Source organism: Neovison vison, chromosome 2 (genome assembly GCF_020171115.1).
Source record: "Neovison vison isolate M4711 chromosome 2, ASM_NN_V1, whole genome shotgun sequence".
Lineage (NCBI taxonomy): Eukaryota > Metazoa > Chordata > Mammalia > Carnivora > Mustelidae > Neogale > Neogale vison.
The window spans coordinates 187,789,769-187,804,173 of NC_058092.1; the positions used below are offsets into that span (position 1 = coordinate 187,789,769).

The window sequence follows — 14,405 nt, forward strand, 5'->3', positions numbered from 1 at the left end:
GAGAGAATTACTTGATAGCAATGTAAGTATCTAAGAGGGAGGACTCGGGAGGTCAGATGGAGTGCCTGGGTTTGAATTCTGAGTCCACCGAAGGAAGTGATAGGACCTTGGGTGAGTTGTCCAACCTTTTAGCACCTCAGTTTTGCTTTTTGAATAATGGGATAATACTGGTATCTACCTCAAAGGGTCGTTGTGAGGATTAAATAATATGAGTCTTTGCAATAGTACCTGTCAGAGTTGGGACTCCAGAGACTGTACTTCCAGGCGACTGGGTGGTTCAGTGGATTAAGTGTCTGCCTTCAGCTCAGGTCATGATCTCAGGATCCTGGGATCAAGCCCTGCACCAGTTTCCCTGCTTAGTGGGGTGTCTGCGTCTCCATCTCCCTACCCACCCACCTTCTTACCCCTGCTCATGCTCACTCTCTCAAAAAAGAAAAGAAAAAAGATTGTACTATTATTGGTTCTATTATAACTAGTTCTATAACTACTTCAGTTACTGTTATACAACATACATGGCTACTTGGGCCCACCTAGTTTCTGAGGGAACTAGCATTTCCCATGATGGCTGACTGAGTGATATTTGATTTAGCTCAGCTGACCAAATGGTTGAGCTTGACTGAGGTAGACGGACTTAAACTCATATTTAATGTTTTAACTGGGATAATGCAATCTGAATTTAAATAATTAATTTCTTACTTTAGTGCCAAATAAACCACTCTCCTTCCAAACTAAGCTAATAATAATCATTAGCAATTTGTCATCCCATTAGCATTTGTAGAGCAATTCAAATCATCTCAATGTAAATAGTGTCTGTGACAGGATGGCTTTTTTTTTTCTTAAAGGGGCAAAGGAGATTCCCCAGAGGCCCGAGCATTGGCCAAACAGGTGGCCACAGCCCTGCAGAACTTGCAGACCAAAACCAATAGAGCTGTGGCCAACAGCAGGCCCGCCAAGGCAGCTGTCCACCTGGAGGGCAAGATTGAGCAGGCACAGCGGTGGATTGATAATCCCACAGTGGATGACCGGGGCGTTGGTAAGGCCATAAATGCACTTAATCCTCATTAAGCTGGTCTCAGGGAAAAGGAAGAAGTTGTTGATAGAGATCTTGTTCATCTGCACTTGGGTGCAGAATGGGTTGGGTTCTTCAGCGACTGGTGAGTAAGTCATTCTACAGTGGGACTCCATTTCCAAATGTAGCCAACATGATTCTTGTGATTTAATAAAAAAGAATTAGCAAATAAACGATTTTGCCTTGGGCAAATAGAAAGGTCCTCAGGTTGGAATTGAAACTTTGAACTAATTATTTCCAGCCTCTGTCTACTTCCATTCTGTTGTATTTCGATTGCAGTTCTTGGAAAATATCCAGTTAAATGTAATTTTTGAAAATAAGTAAGGGACACTTAGCTACCGAGGTTATTTTCATTTGTAAGGGCTCCTGCACCACACAGTCACCGGTAGAATTGATAACCTAGAGTTTTGATTTTGGGGAGATTTTAGGGATGAATCTGTAAGAATTTAGGTCATTTTATGATAGCAAGCCAGCTGAAGCTGAGAGATCTATTTACTTCATTTACTGTGTTTGTTGGATAAAAAGATAAATTTTTAAATTGGTGATTCCCAGTGTTGAAGAATCAGACAGATGTATAATTTACTGGGGGAGGAATAAATTGGCATAAACATTCTGAACAGCAATTTAGTATTACATGTAAAGAGCTTTAAAAAAGTTCATACTCATTGACTTAGCAATTTGAGGAGTTTATTATAAGAAATAATCAGACGTTTTCTAATGATTACATACAAGAATGTATATAAGCAGCATAAATGTTTAATAGTAAGTAAGTGATCAGTAATTATAGTTAATATATTATATAGGTTTTGAGATCATGATTTTTTAAAAATATTCAGTGATGTGCAAAAATGTTCCCATTAAATAAAAAAAGCAAGGAATATGTAAATGTAATGTATAATCTCATTTTTGTAAAAGAGAAATGTATATTTGTCTAGGAATGTGCAGTGCATTAAAAAAGACTGAAAGATTTGTAATGACATGGGTAGATCTAGAGGGTATAAAGCTAAGTGAAATATGTCAGCCAGAGAAGGACAAATACCGTATGCTTTCACTCATATATAGAATTTAAGAAACAGAACAAATGAACAAAAATTGAGACAAAACAGAAAAACCACTGTAGAGAACAAATTGATGGTTACCAGAGGGGAGGTTGGTGGGGGAGGATGGGTGAAACAGGTGAAGGGGATTAAGGGTTTGCTGAAGTGATGAGCACTGAGTAGCGTGTAGAATTAGAGTCACTATTTTGTATACCTGACACTGACATAACACTGATTGGGAACTTGACTGGAATTAAAATTAAGTAAATAAATATGAATAAGATACTTTTTCAGAAGACAGGAAGGAAATGTTTAGCTGTGTCAATCTCTAAGGATTATAGGTGGATTATCTATTCTTATTTATACTTTTCTGAATTCCCTAAATTTTTCTATTGTTAGGGACAAAAACTCCACTAAATGTTATTGTTTAAAACAAACAAACAAACAAACAACAACAGAGTAGTTTAGCACAAAGGCACTTCAGTTGCCTTCTCTGAGTCTGTGTAAGTTACAGCATTTTCCTCTGGATCCAGGTCAGGCTGCCATCCGGGGCCTTGTGGCCGAAGGGCATCGTTTGGCTAATGTCATGATGGGGCCATATCGCCAAGATCTTCTTGCAAAGTGTGACCGCGTGGACCAGCTGACGGCCCAGTTGGCTGACCTGGCTGCCAGAGGGGAAGGAGAGAGTCCTCAGGCGAGAGCCCTTGCCTCTCAGCTCCAAGACTCCTTAAAGGTACAACATCGGAGCACATATGACATTTCTCTACTTCCTGTTTTTCTTTGTATTTTTTTTTTTTTATTAACATATAATGTATTCTTTGCTTCAGGGGTACAGGTCTGTGACTCATCAGTCTTACACAATTCACAGCATTCACCATAGCACATACCCTCCCCAGTGTCCATAACCCAACCACCCTATCCCTATCCCCCGACCCCCCAGTAACCCTCAGTTTGTTTCCTGAGATTAAGAGTCTCTTGTGGTTTGTCTCCCTCTCCAGTCCCATCGTATTTCATTTTCTGCTTCCTGTTATGGACAGACTAGGGACAGAGAGAGATTTTAAAAATATATAATTTCTTGAGTCTAGGGAAAGTGAAGGGTGGATCGAGGAGGGTATAAAGAAGTCCAGAGCTGATTAGGAAAAAGCTCACCTGTGTTTGACGACAGCTGACGTTTTCCAAGTTTCAGTCCACTGAGAACTCTTCTGTGGTAGCTACCAGGCATCCCTTCCCTTTGTAAACTTGAGAGGATCTGTTTAAATGATAACTTCATAGTAATCCTGAAATGATGCGCTTGATGACCTAGTTATATCTTTCCTAATATTCTTTAAAAGAAAACATGTAATTATTAAAATAAGAACATTGGCCTAACACCTAAAATCATCTCCGGTATCATGAACCACCCACCTTGAGACACAATGGGAGTGACTGAGGCTTCTTTTTATAAATCCAGAAAACTTAGATTGGACTAAGTATGACAACTATGAAAAGGAGCCTCTTCATGACTTCTCAGAACCCTCTTTAGACCCATGTTAAGAAATAGATACATATACTGGTTATCAAAGTTTTCCGAGAAACTTAACTGAAAACACATGTATCCCAAAAAAAAATTGCCATCCTTAATTACTTTACTCTTAATGTGAGAAAATGCTTAGAAATTTGGCACTGCATCCCCCAAATGATCCTTACCGTTTCTGTGGTCATTATCAGGCTCCTCCAGCTTTGGGAGTGGGGAGGAAATCTTTCATTTCAGAGTCGTCTTTGGGTTCTACCCCCTGAATCTCAGGATTATTTCTTAGAAGCCACCAGGAAAGGAAGTAAGATTTCTTGTCTGGGTGGAGCGGTCTCCCGGGACTTGTGGGTCCTGTCTTACCCTTCCTGCTAGAGGCTGATCTCTGTGAGGGCAGGAGTCATAGCTTACGCCGGTTCGTGCTGGCTCGGTACTTTGTACATAGTTGATTGTAAATACTTACTGAACGAAAGACTGAATGAACGGATGAATGTGTCACTGAAGTGAGGACATTGACAGATGCGCTTTTTGGACATTTTTGATAATTTTTGTTCTTAATGTTTTTAAGGATCTGAAAACCCGGATGCAAGAGGCGATGACTCAGGAGGTGTCCGATGTTTTCAGCGATACCACAACTCCCATCAAGCTGTTGGCGGTGGCGGCCACTGCGCCTCCTGATGCTCCCAGTAGGGAGGAAGTGGGTATCTGAGGTCTTTTATATCTTTTGTTGGCAGACGTGTACATGCACATGCGCACACACACATGCACTTTATATCTATTTGTATATCTGTAAAGGTAAAATGTGATTCCCACGTGCTTCCGGGGTGGTTAGGAAATTGTGGATGAAGGGTGCAAGGGCAGAGCAGGGAAGGCCTTGCCCCCCTTCCTTAGTCACCAGGTGCATCAGTCAGGAAAGTCCGCAGGACATGTCTTTAGTTGTAAACTGTTCAAGACCTGCCTCTCAGAGACCAAAACAAATGGGTTTTCTTTTTATTGTGTAACAAGAAACATGGAGATAGGCAACCCTTGACACCACGAGAACTGGCATGCCTGGAATTTTCTTGGTCTTTCCGCACTGGTATGAGACAGCTGTTATAACCCCATGCACCATGTTCAGGGCTGTAAGAAACAAGGGATAGGGCACTCCAGTCCCAACTGTCCCTTTTATCAGGACAGTTTATTCTCAACACAGAAGTCAGGGCAGTCCTTGTAAATGATTTGATGTCATTCTCCTCCTCAACCCCTTCTGACGACTCCTTCCTGTCCCCGAGAGAAGCCAGAGTCCTTACAATGACAGTGAGGCCAGCGCTGTGCTTGGGGCAGCACTCCAGGAAAAAAGTCTAAAACCCAGAAAGCCCTGGTTTGTCAAGTTTGTTTCCATGATGTAAATATTACCATGGTGGGTGTCTCTGTGCAGGGTCACTGAATATAGACTTGGGAAGAGACAGCACATTTGGCTCTGAGGGGCTGGCGGAGTTGTGACCATGGCTTCAGCACACCACTGCATCTGGTTCCCTCTGGCTTCTCCGACCCTGGGTCCTACCACCCTCACCCCTTATGTGCCTCGGTCTACACTGACTGCCTTGTGTTGTATTCCCAGTGTGCCCCGGTTATGTTTACTGCATTCTAACCTTGCGAACGTTGTGCTTGTTCTCTCTGTTCCTCCCACAGAGAATTACTTGTGTTATTCATTCCCTTTCATCAGCGCCTACTGAAATGTCACTTTTGGGTCACTGCTGAAGATACAACCCCTCCCCCCACCCCAGGGATTTCCTAATCTCCATATCCTACTTTTTGCCTCAGCATTTTTCAACATTTGACGTGTTTACCTCACTTCTTATTTGTCTCTCTCCTTCACATTAGCATGAAAGGCCATGCAGGCAAGGACTTTGTCGTACTTTATTCCCAATTCTTTTAAGATTTAATTTATTTATTAGAGAGTGAGTGAGAGAGAGCAAGAGCAAGCAAGAACATGGTGAGGGTGTACAGAGGGGGAGAAGCAGATTCCTTGCCAAGCAGGGAGTTCCACTCAGGGCTTGATCCCAGGAACCTGGAATCATGACCCGAGTTGAAGGAAGATGCTTAACCGACTGATCCACCCAGGCGCCCCTTTATTCCCAGTTCTTTTTTAAAAAAAATTCTTATTTTTTTTTAAAAATTTAAATTCAGTTAGCCAACATATAGAATATCATTAGTTTCAGATGTAGAGTTCGATAATTCATTAGTTATATCTAACACCCAGTGTCCTTCACATCATGTGCCCTCCTTAATGCCTGTCACCCAGCTACTCCATCCCCCTCCCTTTCTCCCCTGCAGCAGCCCTGTTTCTTTCCCATAGTTAAGAGTCTCTCTCATGGTTTTTGTCTCCCTCTCTGATTTCTTCCCATTCCTTTTTTCCCTATGATCCTCTACGCTGTTTCTTTTATTACTCATGTGAGTGAAATCAGATGATAATTGTCTTTCTCTGATTGACTCATTTCACTCAGCATAATACCCTCCAGTTCTTAACCACATCGATGTAAATGGTAAGATTTCATCCTTTCTGGTGGCTGAGTCATATTCCATTGTATGTATACACCACATCTTCTTTATTCATTTACCTGTTGATGGACATCTCGTCTCAGAAACAGACAGATGAATGGAACAGAATAAAGAACCTAGAAATGGACCCTCAACTCTGTGGTCAACTAATCTTCGACAAAGCAGGAAAGAATATTCCCAGTTCTTAAAACAATTATTGGCACATTATTATCTGGCACATTATTGATGCTGAATGGAAAGGCTTTCCCAGAAATCCTCCAGGAGACTTTGCTTATGTTTCATAAGCTGCTCCAGCTGTAGAGGAATCTAGGAAAGTGAGTATTGGCAGCAGAGAAGAAGGGGTTGTTGGGTCAGACACCTAAGACCAGTGGAATTGGTAGGTAGAGGTTTGTGTAATTCCTATTTGCTGATGACTCCCATTTCTTTCTCTAGTCTACATCATGGCGTGGTTCAGCTCATGGTCCCCTTAGACTAGGATGATGTGCTATTCTTTTCATTCCAGACTTCTCTGAGTTTTAGACCAGTAGCTCAAGGGTCTCTTCTGAGTCCTTGATACATCAGGCTGTGTTGTCCTGCTGTTCTCTCTCTCCCTCTTGGAAATTTGTGAGTTGCCATTGACTCTTCCCATGCCAGGAAGTAACTAAGGCAAGCTAATTTGATCTCACAGACATTTCTTGAATCCTTCACATTTTCCATTCATGTTGCTCGAGCTCTAGTTCTGATCCGTGTCCCCTGCTGCCTAATTGACTGCACAGCTGTGACTGGTCTTTGAATCTATCACTCGGCCACCAATAAAAGAAAGATTTGACCTTGTTTTACTGCTAAGCCCTTCAGTGGGTCTTCCCTTTCTTATAGGATAAAGCCAGAGTGCTAGGATCTGTTCCTGATACTCTCTCTGTACTTGTTTCCTGCAAACCCCTGCCCTTCCGCTAGTGCCCCAGCAGTATTTAATTGCTTATAGTTTTGTGCAGACTCTGTCCTTTCTCCCTTCCATGTCTTGTTCTTTCTGTCTCTGTTATCTTTCCCTTCTTCTTTTTTGGCTAGTTCCTATGTATCCTTTATCCTTTTATCCTTTATGTCCTGGATAGGTTTAAGCGCCTTTCCCTTTGCTCCCATGGTAGCAGTGTTAGCTTTATAATTGTACACAGTACACTCTATCGTAAGTATCATAAGTGCTTATGGGTCTTTTGGCTCATAAGCAAGGATGTAAGCTCCTGAGGTGCAGAAACTGTGCCTTACTCATTTTTATATCTTCAGTGCTGACTCCAGGGTCCGGCACATAGTAGGTGCTCAGTAATGTTGACTCAGTGATAAGAAAAGTGGGCTAAGCAGCCAGTTAAATCAGAGGGAGCAGCAGACAGGGCTGGAACTGGGTGGATTAACTAGGATAAGCGAAAGCCCTGTGGATCCAGAGTGCAGGAGACCAGCCAAGATGAGGAACAAGGACAGGCTGGGTGAAGGGGACTAGGAGATCAGAGATTGAGATAGAGATTCTGAGCATTAAATGGCAAGAACGCAGGTGACTGAACTGAAACAAGGGGCCAGTGTGGGGAAGAGACTTGAGTGGGTCAACACAGTGCCCTGGCAATGCGACTGGAGTCTGCTCTTGAACCAGGAGCCTGTTAGGGCTTTCGAGGTGGTCCTCCAGGAGCTAGACAGCTGTCTCCGAGTAGGGCAGGCAGACCCTCAGAAGGAGGCAAGGAAGAGGATGGATCCTTCCATGGCCATTCCTGACATGCTTTGTGTAGAGTGTAAACCTGACCCAGCACTGTTGGGGATGCCTTGTGTTTTCAAGCCTTGTTATCCAAACAAGTGACAGATGTGCTTTTGTCATTTTATTGGAGTTAAATAATCCCCTTCATTGAATGCAACCTCACATAATAACCATGTCAAAGGAAAAAACAAACTTCTTCTTCTTTTTTTTTTTTTTTAAATTTGAGAGGTGAATGAACAGTTCAGTAGACGGTTTTGTATGCAGGGGAATAAAAAGCAGCCTTCCTTGCCCTAGTGTCGGGCCTGAGTATGAGCACCAGCTATCATTTTTCCCCTGGAGGTCAGGGGCAGAGTTTTTACAACATTAATGGTAATGGATATGTGAGGGATGCTGCCTTGAGGAAGCTGGAGTTCAGCTTAGGACTGTGGATATTCTTGAGTTTTCCACGCACCCTGGAGCCTGGAGTGGGCTTGCCTGTCCTCTTCACAGGATAAGACTTTTGGAAACAGGGATTTTTGAAGTCTTCACACTCTGTGAACTCCTTGTTGCAGATGACACAGTGCTGTGTGTCCTCTCTGCACTTGGTAAGCATTGGTTGAACGGAAAGGCAAGTGTGTGCATGATGCTTATGGCCAAGCCTCTGAGGAGACAGAGCAAGGCCAGGGCCTGGCAATTGCCAGATTGTGGTCGTAGTCACTAGGGTTTGATGTCATCTGTCAAGTCTTTGCTTGAGCAGTTGCTGCTCAAGAGAGAGTTTTTCTTAGGCTAAGAAAGAGTTTTTCTTAGGCTTCCTGACTCATTTTATTGAAATAAGTTTTCCTAATGTCTTTGTTTTTCCTCAAGGTATTTGATGAGAGGGCGGCTAACTTCGAGCACCATTCAGGAAGGCTTGGTGCCACGGCGGAGAAGGCGGCTGCTGTTGGAACTGCTAATAAAGCCACAGTGGAAGGCATTCAGGCATCAGTAAAGACGGCCCGAGAACTCACACCCCAGGTTGAATTTTGTTCACTCGTCATTGTTTCAATACTCAACCATGTAGTGTTCAGTAAAGGTCAATTACAGAACAGTTTCTGTACATTTTTGAAGACTTACTAAATATTGTCACGAAAGAAACACAAGGTGTCAAAATCATTTTTATGTTTTAGTTTCCTACAATGATCATAGATAACTTTTGAGGGTAGAAAAAACTGGTAAAGCAACCTCTGCTCACATGCATCCATAATTAGGGCAATATTTGGATAATCTCGAGACGTTAGTCTGTTTTCATAGTACAGCTTATGCCTTTCCCCATGTCTCTTTGAGGTTGTGTTCCTGACTTGCTTTCTTTCTACTTCATTAAATAATCAAGTTATAGCCAGTGTGCTGTGAACAGTAAATCGGAAGAATGGGGACAAAAGAAAACAAATTGGACAGGAATTTAAGTTCTAATATGTGAGAGGTATTCTTTTTTTTTTTTTTTTTTAAATATTTTATTTATTTATTTGACAGACAGAGATCACAAGTAGGCAGAGAGGCAGGAGAGAGAGAGGAGGAAGCAGGCTCCCCATGGAGCAGAGACCCCCGATGTGGGGCTTGATCCCAGGACCCTGGGATCATGACCTGAGCCGAAAGCAGAGGCTTTAACCCACTGAGCCACTCAGGCGCCCCTGTGAGAGGTGTTCTTAAGAATATCAGTTCAACATCATTTAGTGTGATGTTTGCACATTTTCCCTAAGCAAATTATAGAAAATTCGTTTTTAAAAAATAGATTTATTTGGCAGATGTGTATTATGTACCTGTAGTACATCAAGACCCATGCTAGGCTTTACACATCTGTGATACTGGCTAATGTATCCCTTTGATGGGAACTTGCAGGAAAGGATGGGAAAAAAAAATACACATCTTTATTATTTATCTTTTGCCCACATGGCATGTTAACAAGTTAGGTTCTCTTGAAAAATCATACGTGTCCAACTTTTTAAAAATACTTCCACAAAATATGAACATGTATAATTTTCTTTAAAAATTTCCATAAAGTGTGGGACATAGAACATAGGTATTTCTGTACAGAACTGAGATTCCTAAAAAAGAGAAACAGAAAACTACAGATACCAGCTTCAGCAAGAGTAAGGCTTTGGGGGCGCCTGGGTGGCTCGGTGAGTTGGGCCGCTGCCTTCAGCTCGGGTCGTGATCTCAGGATCCTGGGATCGAGTCCCACATCGGGCTCTCTGCTCATCAGGGAGCCTGCTTCCTCCTCTCTCTCTCTCTGCCTGCCTCTCTGCCTACTTGTGATCTCTCTCTGTCAAATAAATAATAAAATCTTTAAAAAAAAAAAAAAAAGAGTAAGGCTTTGGAGACAGATCTGGACCTGAATCCTCTGTGACCTTGAATTTCCTCATCTGTAAAATGAAGAGAATTCCTTCCTAATGGGTAATTTGGAGGACGGAGAGGATATACTTAAAGCCTGTAACTTACCAAATACTCGGTAAATGTTAGTTCCTTCCTTAATTTCTGTAACTGGTTTGCTGGGAGCTCTTGAGCAAGTCACTTACGTTTCCTGAGTCTTGGTTTTTGAGTCTGTAAAGTTGGAGAAGTTACCTGTCCTGTTTCATAGGGTTGTTGTGAGGATTAAGTAAGATAATGGATGTGAAAGTACTTCGTTAACTGTAGACAGCTACTTTTTAATAAATGTTCATACATATTACTTTAAAGTAATTTTTAGTATCTTTCTTGGTGGTGCTTGGTAAGATGGAAGAGTCCACATCGAGGGTTGATGTCAGTTCTGTGTGGGTTCTGAGGTATCAAGTGAATGCCATTTCCTTTGTCATTCTGTTACCTGCTCAAAAATCAGGCTTTGACTATATAGCTTTCTGCACTGGCTCTGCGGGTGAGGTCCTTAGGAGACCTAAGTCTCCGGTGTTCAGCCTGCGAAGATTTGCGCATTTTTGGCTTTCTAGTGCCATCTGTAGGTGGAGAGGGGAAAGCTTCGCTGAATGTATTCCAGTGGGAGGACGCCCTGGGGTTTAAAGGTTGTTTTGTCATTGACAGGTCATCTCAGCTGCTCGCATCTTACTTAGGAATCCTGGAAATCAAGCTGCTTACGAACATTTTGAGACCATGAAGAACCAGTGGATCGATAATGTCGAAAAAATGACAGGTAGAGTTGTGTGTGAAGCTCTTACTGTCTAGTCCTAGAGGAATGAGTTCTGAGAAACTCAAGCAGGACGGGTTATGTTACTCAGCTGTAATTGGATGAAGGGATGGTCATGTGCCTGACAGTGTACTTGGCCCTGATTAAGGCTGAGGCTTCTCATTCAGGCCTTGCAACTTTGTTTGAAGAGAGGCTCTTTGAGTCTCTTTTTCTTTTAATTCTGCCCTCCCTGTGCGATGCTCATTGTCAAAGCTCCTGTCTTCCCTTTGAATAGTGCCTTTGCTCAGCCTGAACCAGGGTTTGGTTTCAGAGCTGGAGGCAGTGTTTGTGGATACAGTAAGTGTCCCTGTCATTTTCAGTGGGTTCACATTTCAAGGAACCACAATAGCTACCATTTAATACAACTTGTCTCAGAGTTTCCTTCAACTTGTCAACTACGTAGTTTTTTCAAGAAAAGGAGAAACCAACCGCCAACAAACGTGTGTCTGTGCTAGGGAAGTGGCACCTCCAAACCTTCTTCACCGTCTGTGCAGGGAGGGATAGGCGAGGAGGGAGGAGATGAGGAACGTGGGCTCCTTGGCGTCCCTGCACTACCTGCCGTGACAGGGTCCCTAGCAGCCAGAGATGAAAGTGGAGCTCCCGGGGTGTTGGAAGAAAGGTAACCGAAACAAGAAGCAAGCCGTCAAGGTTATTAGAACCCTCCTCGTGGCTCGTCTGGGGCAAGGCCAGCTGCCAACAAGCAACAGATGGCTGTGGAGTGAGCCGGGCAGGCAGAAAATGTTATTAGCATAATGTGGAGATGCGGTGAAGGCCGGAGACGCTGTCCTCCTGTTGTCGCTGCGATTCCTGTGGGCCGCAGAGGACCCGAGAAGGCCGGTGACCACGGTCGGTATGGGTGTCGTGAATCTATATGGCCTCCTGGATGACATCTTCACTTTTTTTTTGAACTAAGGTAAATCACCTGGAAGTTTTTGATTGTTTAGGAAGGACTTAGAGCTAAAGGAGAGAATTCCGGGTGTTCTACTTTCACGTGAGAACCTTGAGTGGACAAGAGGGTTTTTGAATCTCTGCTTTTCTAAAACAGAAACAAAATTTCATTTCTGTTCTGACAGGGCTGGTGGATGAAGCTATCGATACCAAATCTCTACTGGATGCTTCTGAAGAAGCAATTAAAAAAGACCTGGACAAGTGTAAAGTAGCCATGGCCAACATCCAGCCACAGATGCTGGTTGCCGGGGCCACCAGCATTGCCCGTCGGGCCAACCGTATCCTGCTGGTGGCCAAGAGGGAGGTGGAGAACTCGGAGGATCCCAAGTTCCGCGAGGCTGTGAAAGCCGCCTCTGACGAATTGAGCAAGACCATCTCCCCTATGGTGATGGACGCCAAGGCTGTGGCTGGAAACATCTCTGACCCTGGTAAGCAGTGCCTGGCACCTCACTTGAGAGGTTACCTCAGGAAGCTGACAGGGTGCTGAGATGATTTGTACCCACCCTGCCACCACCACGTACTGCGTCTGGGGGCAAACACTGCAGATTCTTAGTTTGAGAATGCCAGATTAATCTTTTTTTTTAAAGATTTTATTTATTTATTTGACAGAGAGAGATTACAAGTAGGCAGAGCAGCAGGCAGAGAGAGAAGGGGAAGCAGGCTCCCTGCCGAGCAGAGAGCCCGATGCGGGACTCGATCCCAGGACCCCGAGATTATGACCTGGGCCGAAGGCAGCGGCTTAACCCACTGAGCCACCCAGGTGCCCCTAGATTAATTTTTTTATGTAAAAAAAAAATACTATGTATATATATATATATAATGGCACAGAATATTTTCTGCAATACTGGAAGGTTCATTGCAAGTTAGTTGCTTTGGACCGACTTTTCTGTGCTTTCTTCATGTTGTCTGACTAGATGGCTCTTGGCTCCATTTAGTCATTATTTTGGAAATTGCTCAAAAATGGCATGAAAACCATTTTATCAACCATTTAGCTTATGTAATGGGCATATCTTCTCTTCTGCTTTTCTTAAAATGCTTTTTTCTCTGTAAGATATTTTCGGTTTCTGTCAAATCTGGAGGGCTTAAATTGACCTATAGATCTCCTCTGTGAATATCCTGATCCTACACCAAAGAATCTGGATTTTCTTTAGCTGAATTGTGAGCATGTTTTCAGTATTACTGAAGATATTACCACTCCTTTGGTTAGAAACATCGGAATTCCTTCCTGTTGGGAGCATCCAGTGTGTCTGGATGGACATGAGTGGAATCTAGGCACCGTTAGGGAGTGGGAAGAGCTGCCCTGTTCACCCCTAACCCAGGCAGGATCTTTCTCACATCTTCAAGCTACCGTCACTAAGGACACGCTCCATTTCCTAATTGGAGTTTCTAAAAGTTTGAGCAGAATTCCTGAATCCCAGGTGACCAGGCACTGTAGCAGTGGTAGCTCAACCTAGGGGTTAACACACTTACTGCCAAGGTGAGCGAAGGAGTCGGGAGAAAGGTGAGACGTCCTCCGGGGATGTCTGCTCAATCCGAAACGACATCTTCCCTGTTCTGAGTTGGGCAGGCTTATCTCTTGACAGCTTCACTGTCAAGGGGTGATGAGCACCACCTGAGCCCGAAGTGATCACACCCAGGAACGTCTTGAGTACTTGCTGATTGTGCAGGCAAGAAGGCACCCTGCCCACACCACAGGGATTAGCTGGTTTGTGACCCTTGTGACTCTCTGTAGGCCTCATGGCATCTGCCTGGCCCTTCCGGCCCTTCCCCTTCAGTCACTGCCTGTGGTGCTTCCTGGCAGCTTCACATGCAGCTTTTGTTCATAGAAACCAGTTCTGCTGCTGGACAGACGGTGCTCCAGGGCACTGACCTGCCTAGTGAAAGTGAGGGCGTCTTGTGTTTAGGCCTGCAAAAGAGCTTCCTGGACTCGGGTTATCGGATCCTTGGAGCTGTGGCCAAGGTCAGAGAAGCCTTCCAACCTCAGGAGCCTGACTTCCCACCTCCTCCTCCGGATCTTGAACAGCTCCGTGTAAGTAGATTTGGAGTGACGGGGAGAACTGAGCCGAGGGGGCTGGGACTGTAGCAAGAGGGAGGTAAGCTGTGCTCGGAGCCTCGTGGATGAGGTGTCTTCGTTTGGCTTTTACCTGAAGCTTCCTCGGACACGCAAGTTGACTTGCATTCCAGAACCAGTAGAGTCCTATGCCCGTGCTTCTGCGCAGGGCGTGCTGGGTCGGTGGGGGTCAAGGGCCTGGCCTGCTCTGATGGGGACTGACTGGAGCAGAGGTGCTGGCTTTGGGAAGTGTGGATGTGATGAGTGATGAGGTCATAGGATGAGTTACTGAGGAGAGGGAAAGTGACCTGGTGGTGAGGAGATTTTTTTTGTGTTCCCAATTGACAAGGGCAAAACTGAGGTGATTAGA

The 14,405-nt window shown here is 44.0% G+C and overlaps 1 protein-coding gene across 2 annotated transcripts in view; it reads left to right on the forward strand.

Moving 5' to 3' along the window:
• Nucleotides 1-14,405, forward strand: part of VCL (vinculin) — a 117,417-nt gene that overhangs the window by 91,095 nt on the left and 11,917 nt on the right. For both annotated transcript variants that reach the window (XM_044239868.1, XM_044239867.1), the window contains exons 11-17: nt 843-1,033; nt 2,640-2,839; nt 4,182-4,310; nt 8,712-8,861; nt 10,896-11,004; nt 12,111-12,413; nt 13,890-14,014. In XM_044239868.1, coding sequence (XP_044095803.1) covers nt 843-1,033; nt 2,640-2,839; nt 4,182-4,310; nt 8,712-8,861; nt 10,896-11,004; nt 12,111-12,413; nt 13,890-14,014 — 1,207 coding nt within the window. The remainder of the gene's footprint in view (nt 1-842; nt 1,034-2,639; nt 2,840-4,181; nt 4,311-8,711; nt 8,862-10,895; nt 11,005-12,110; nt 12,414-13,889; nt 14,015-14,405) is intronic.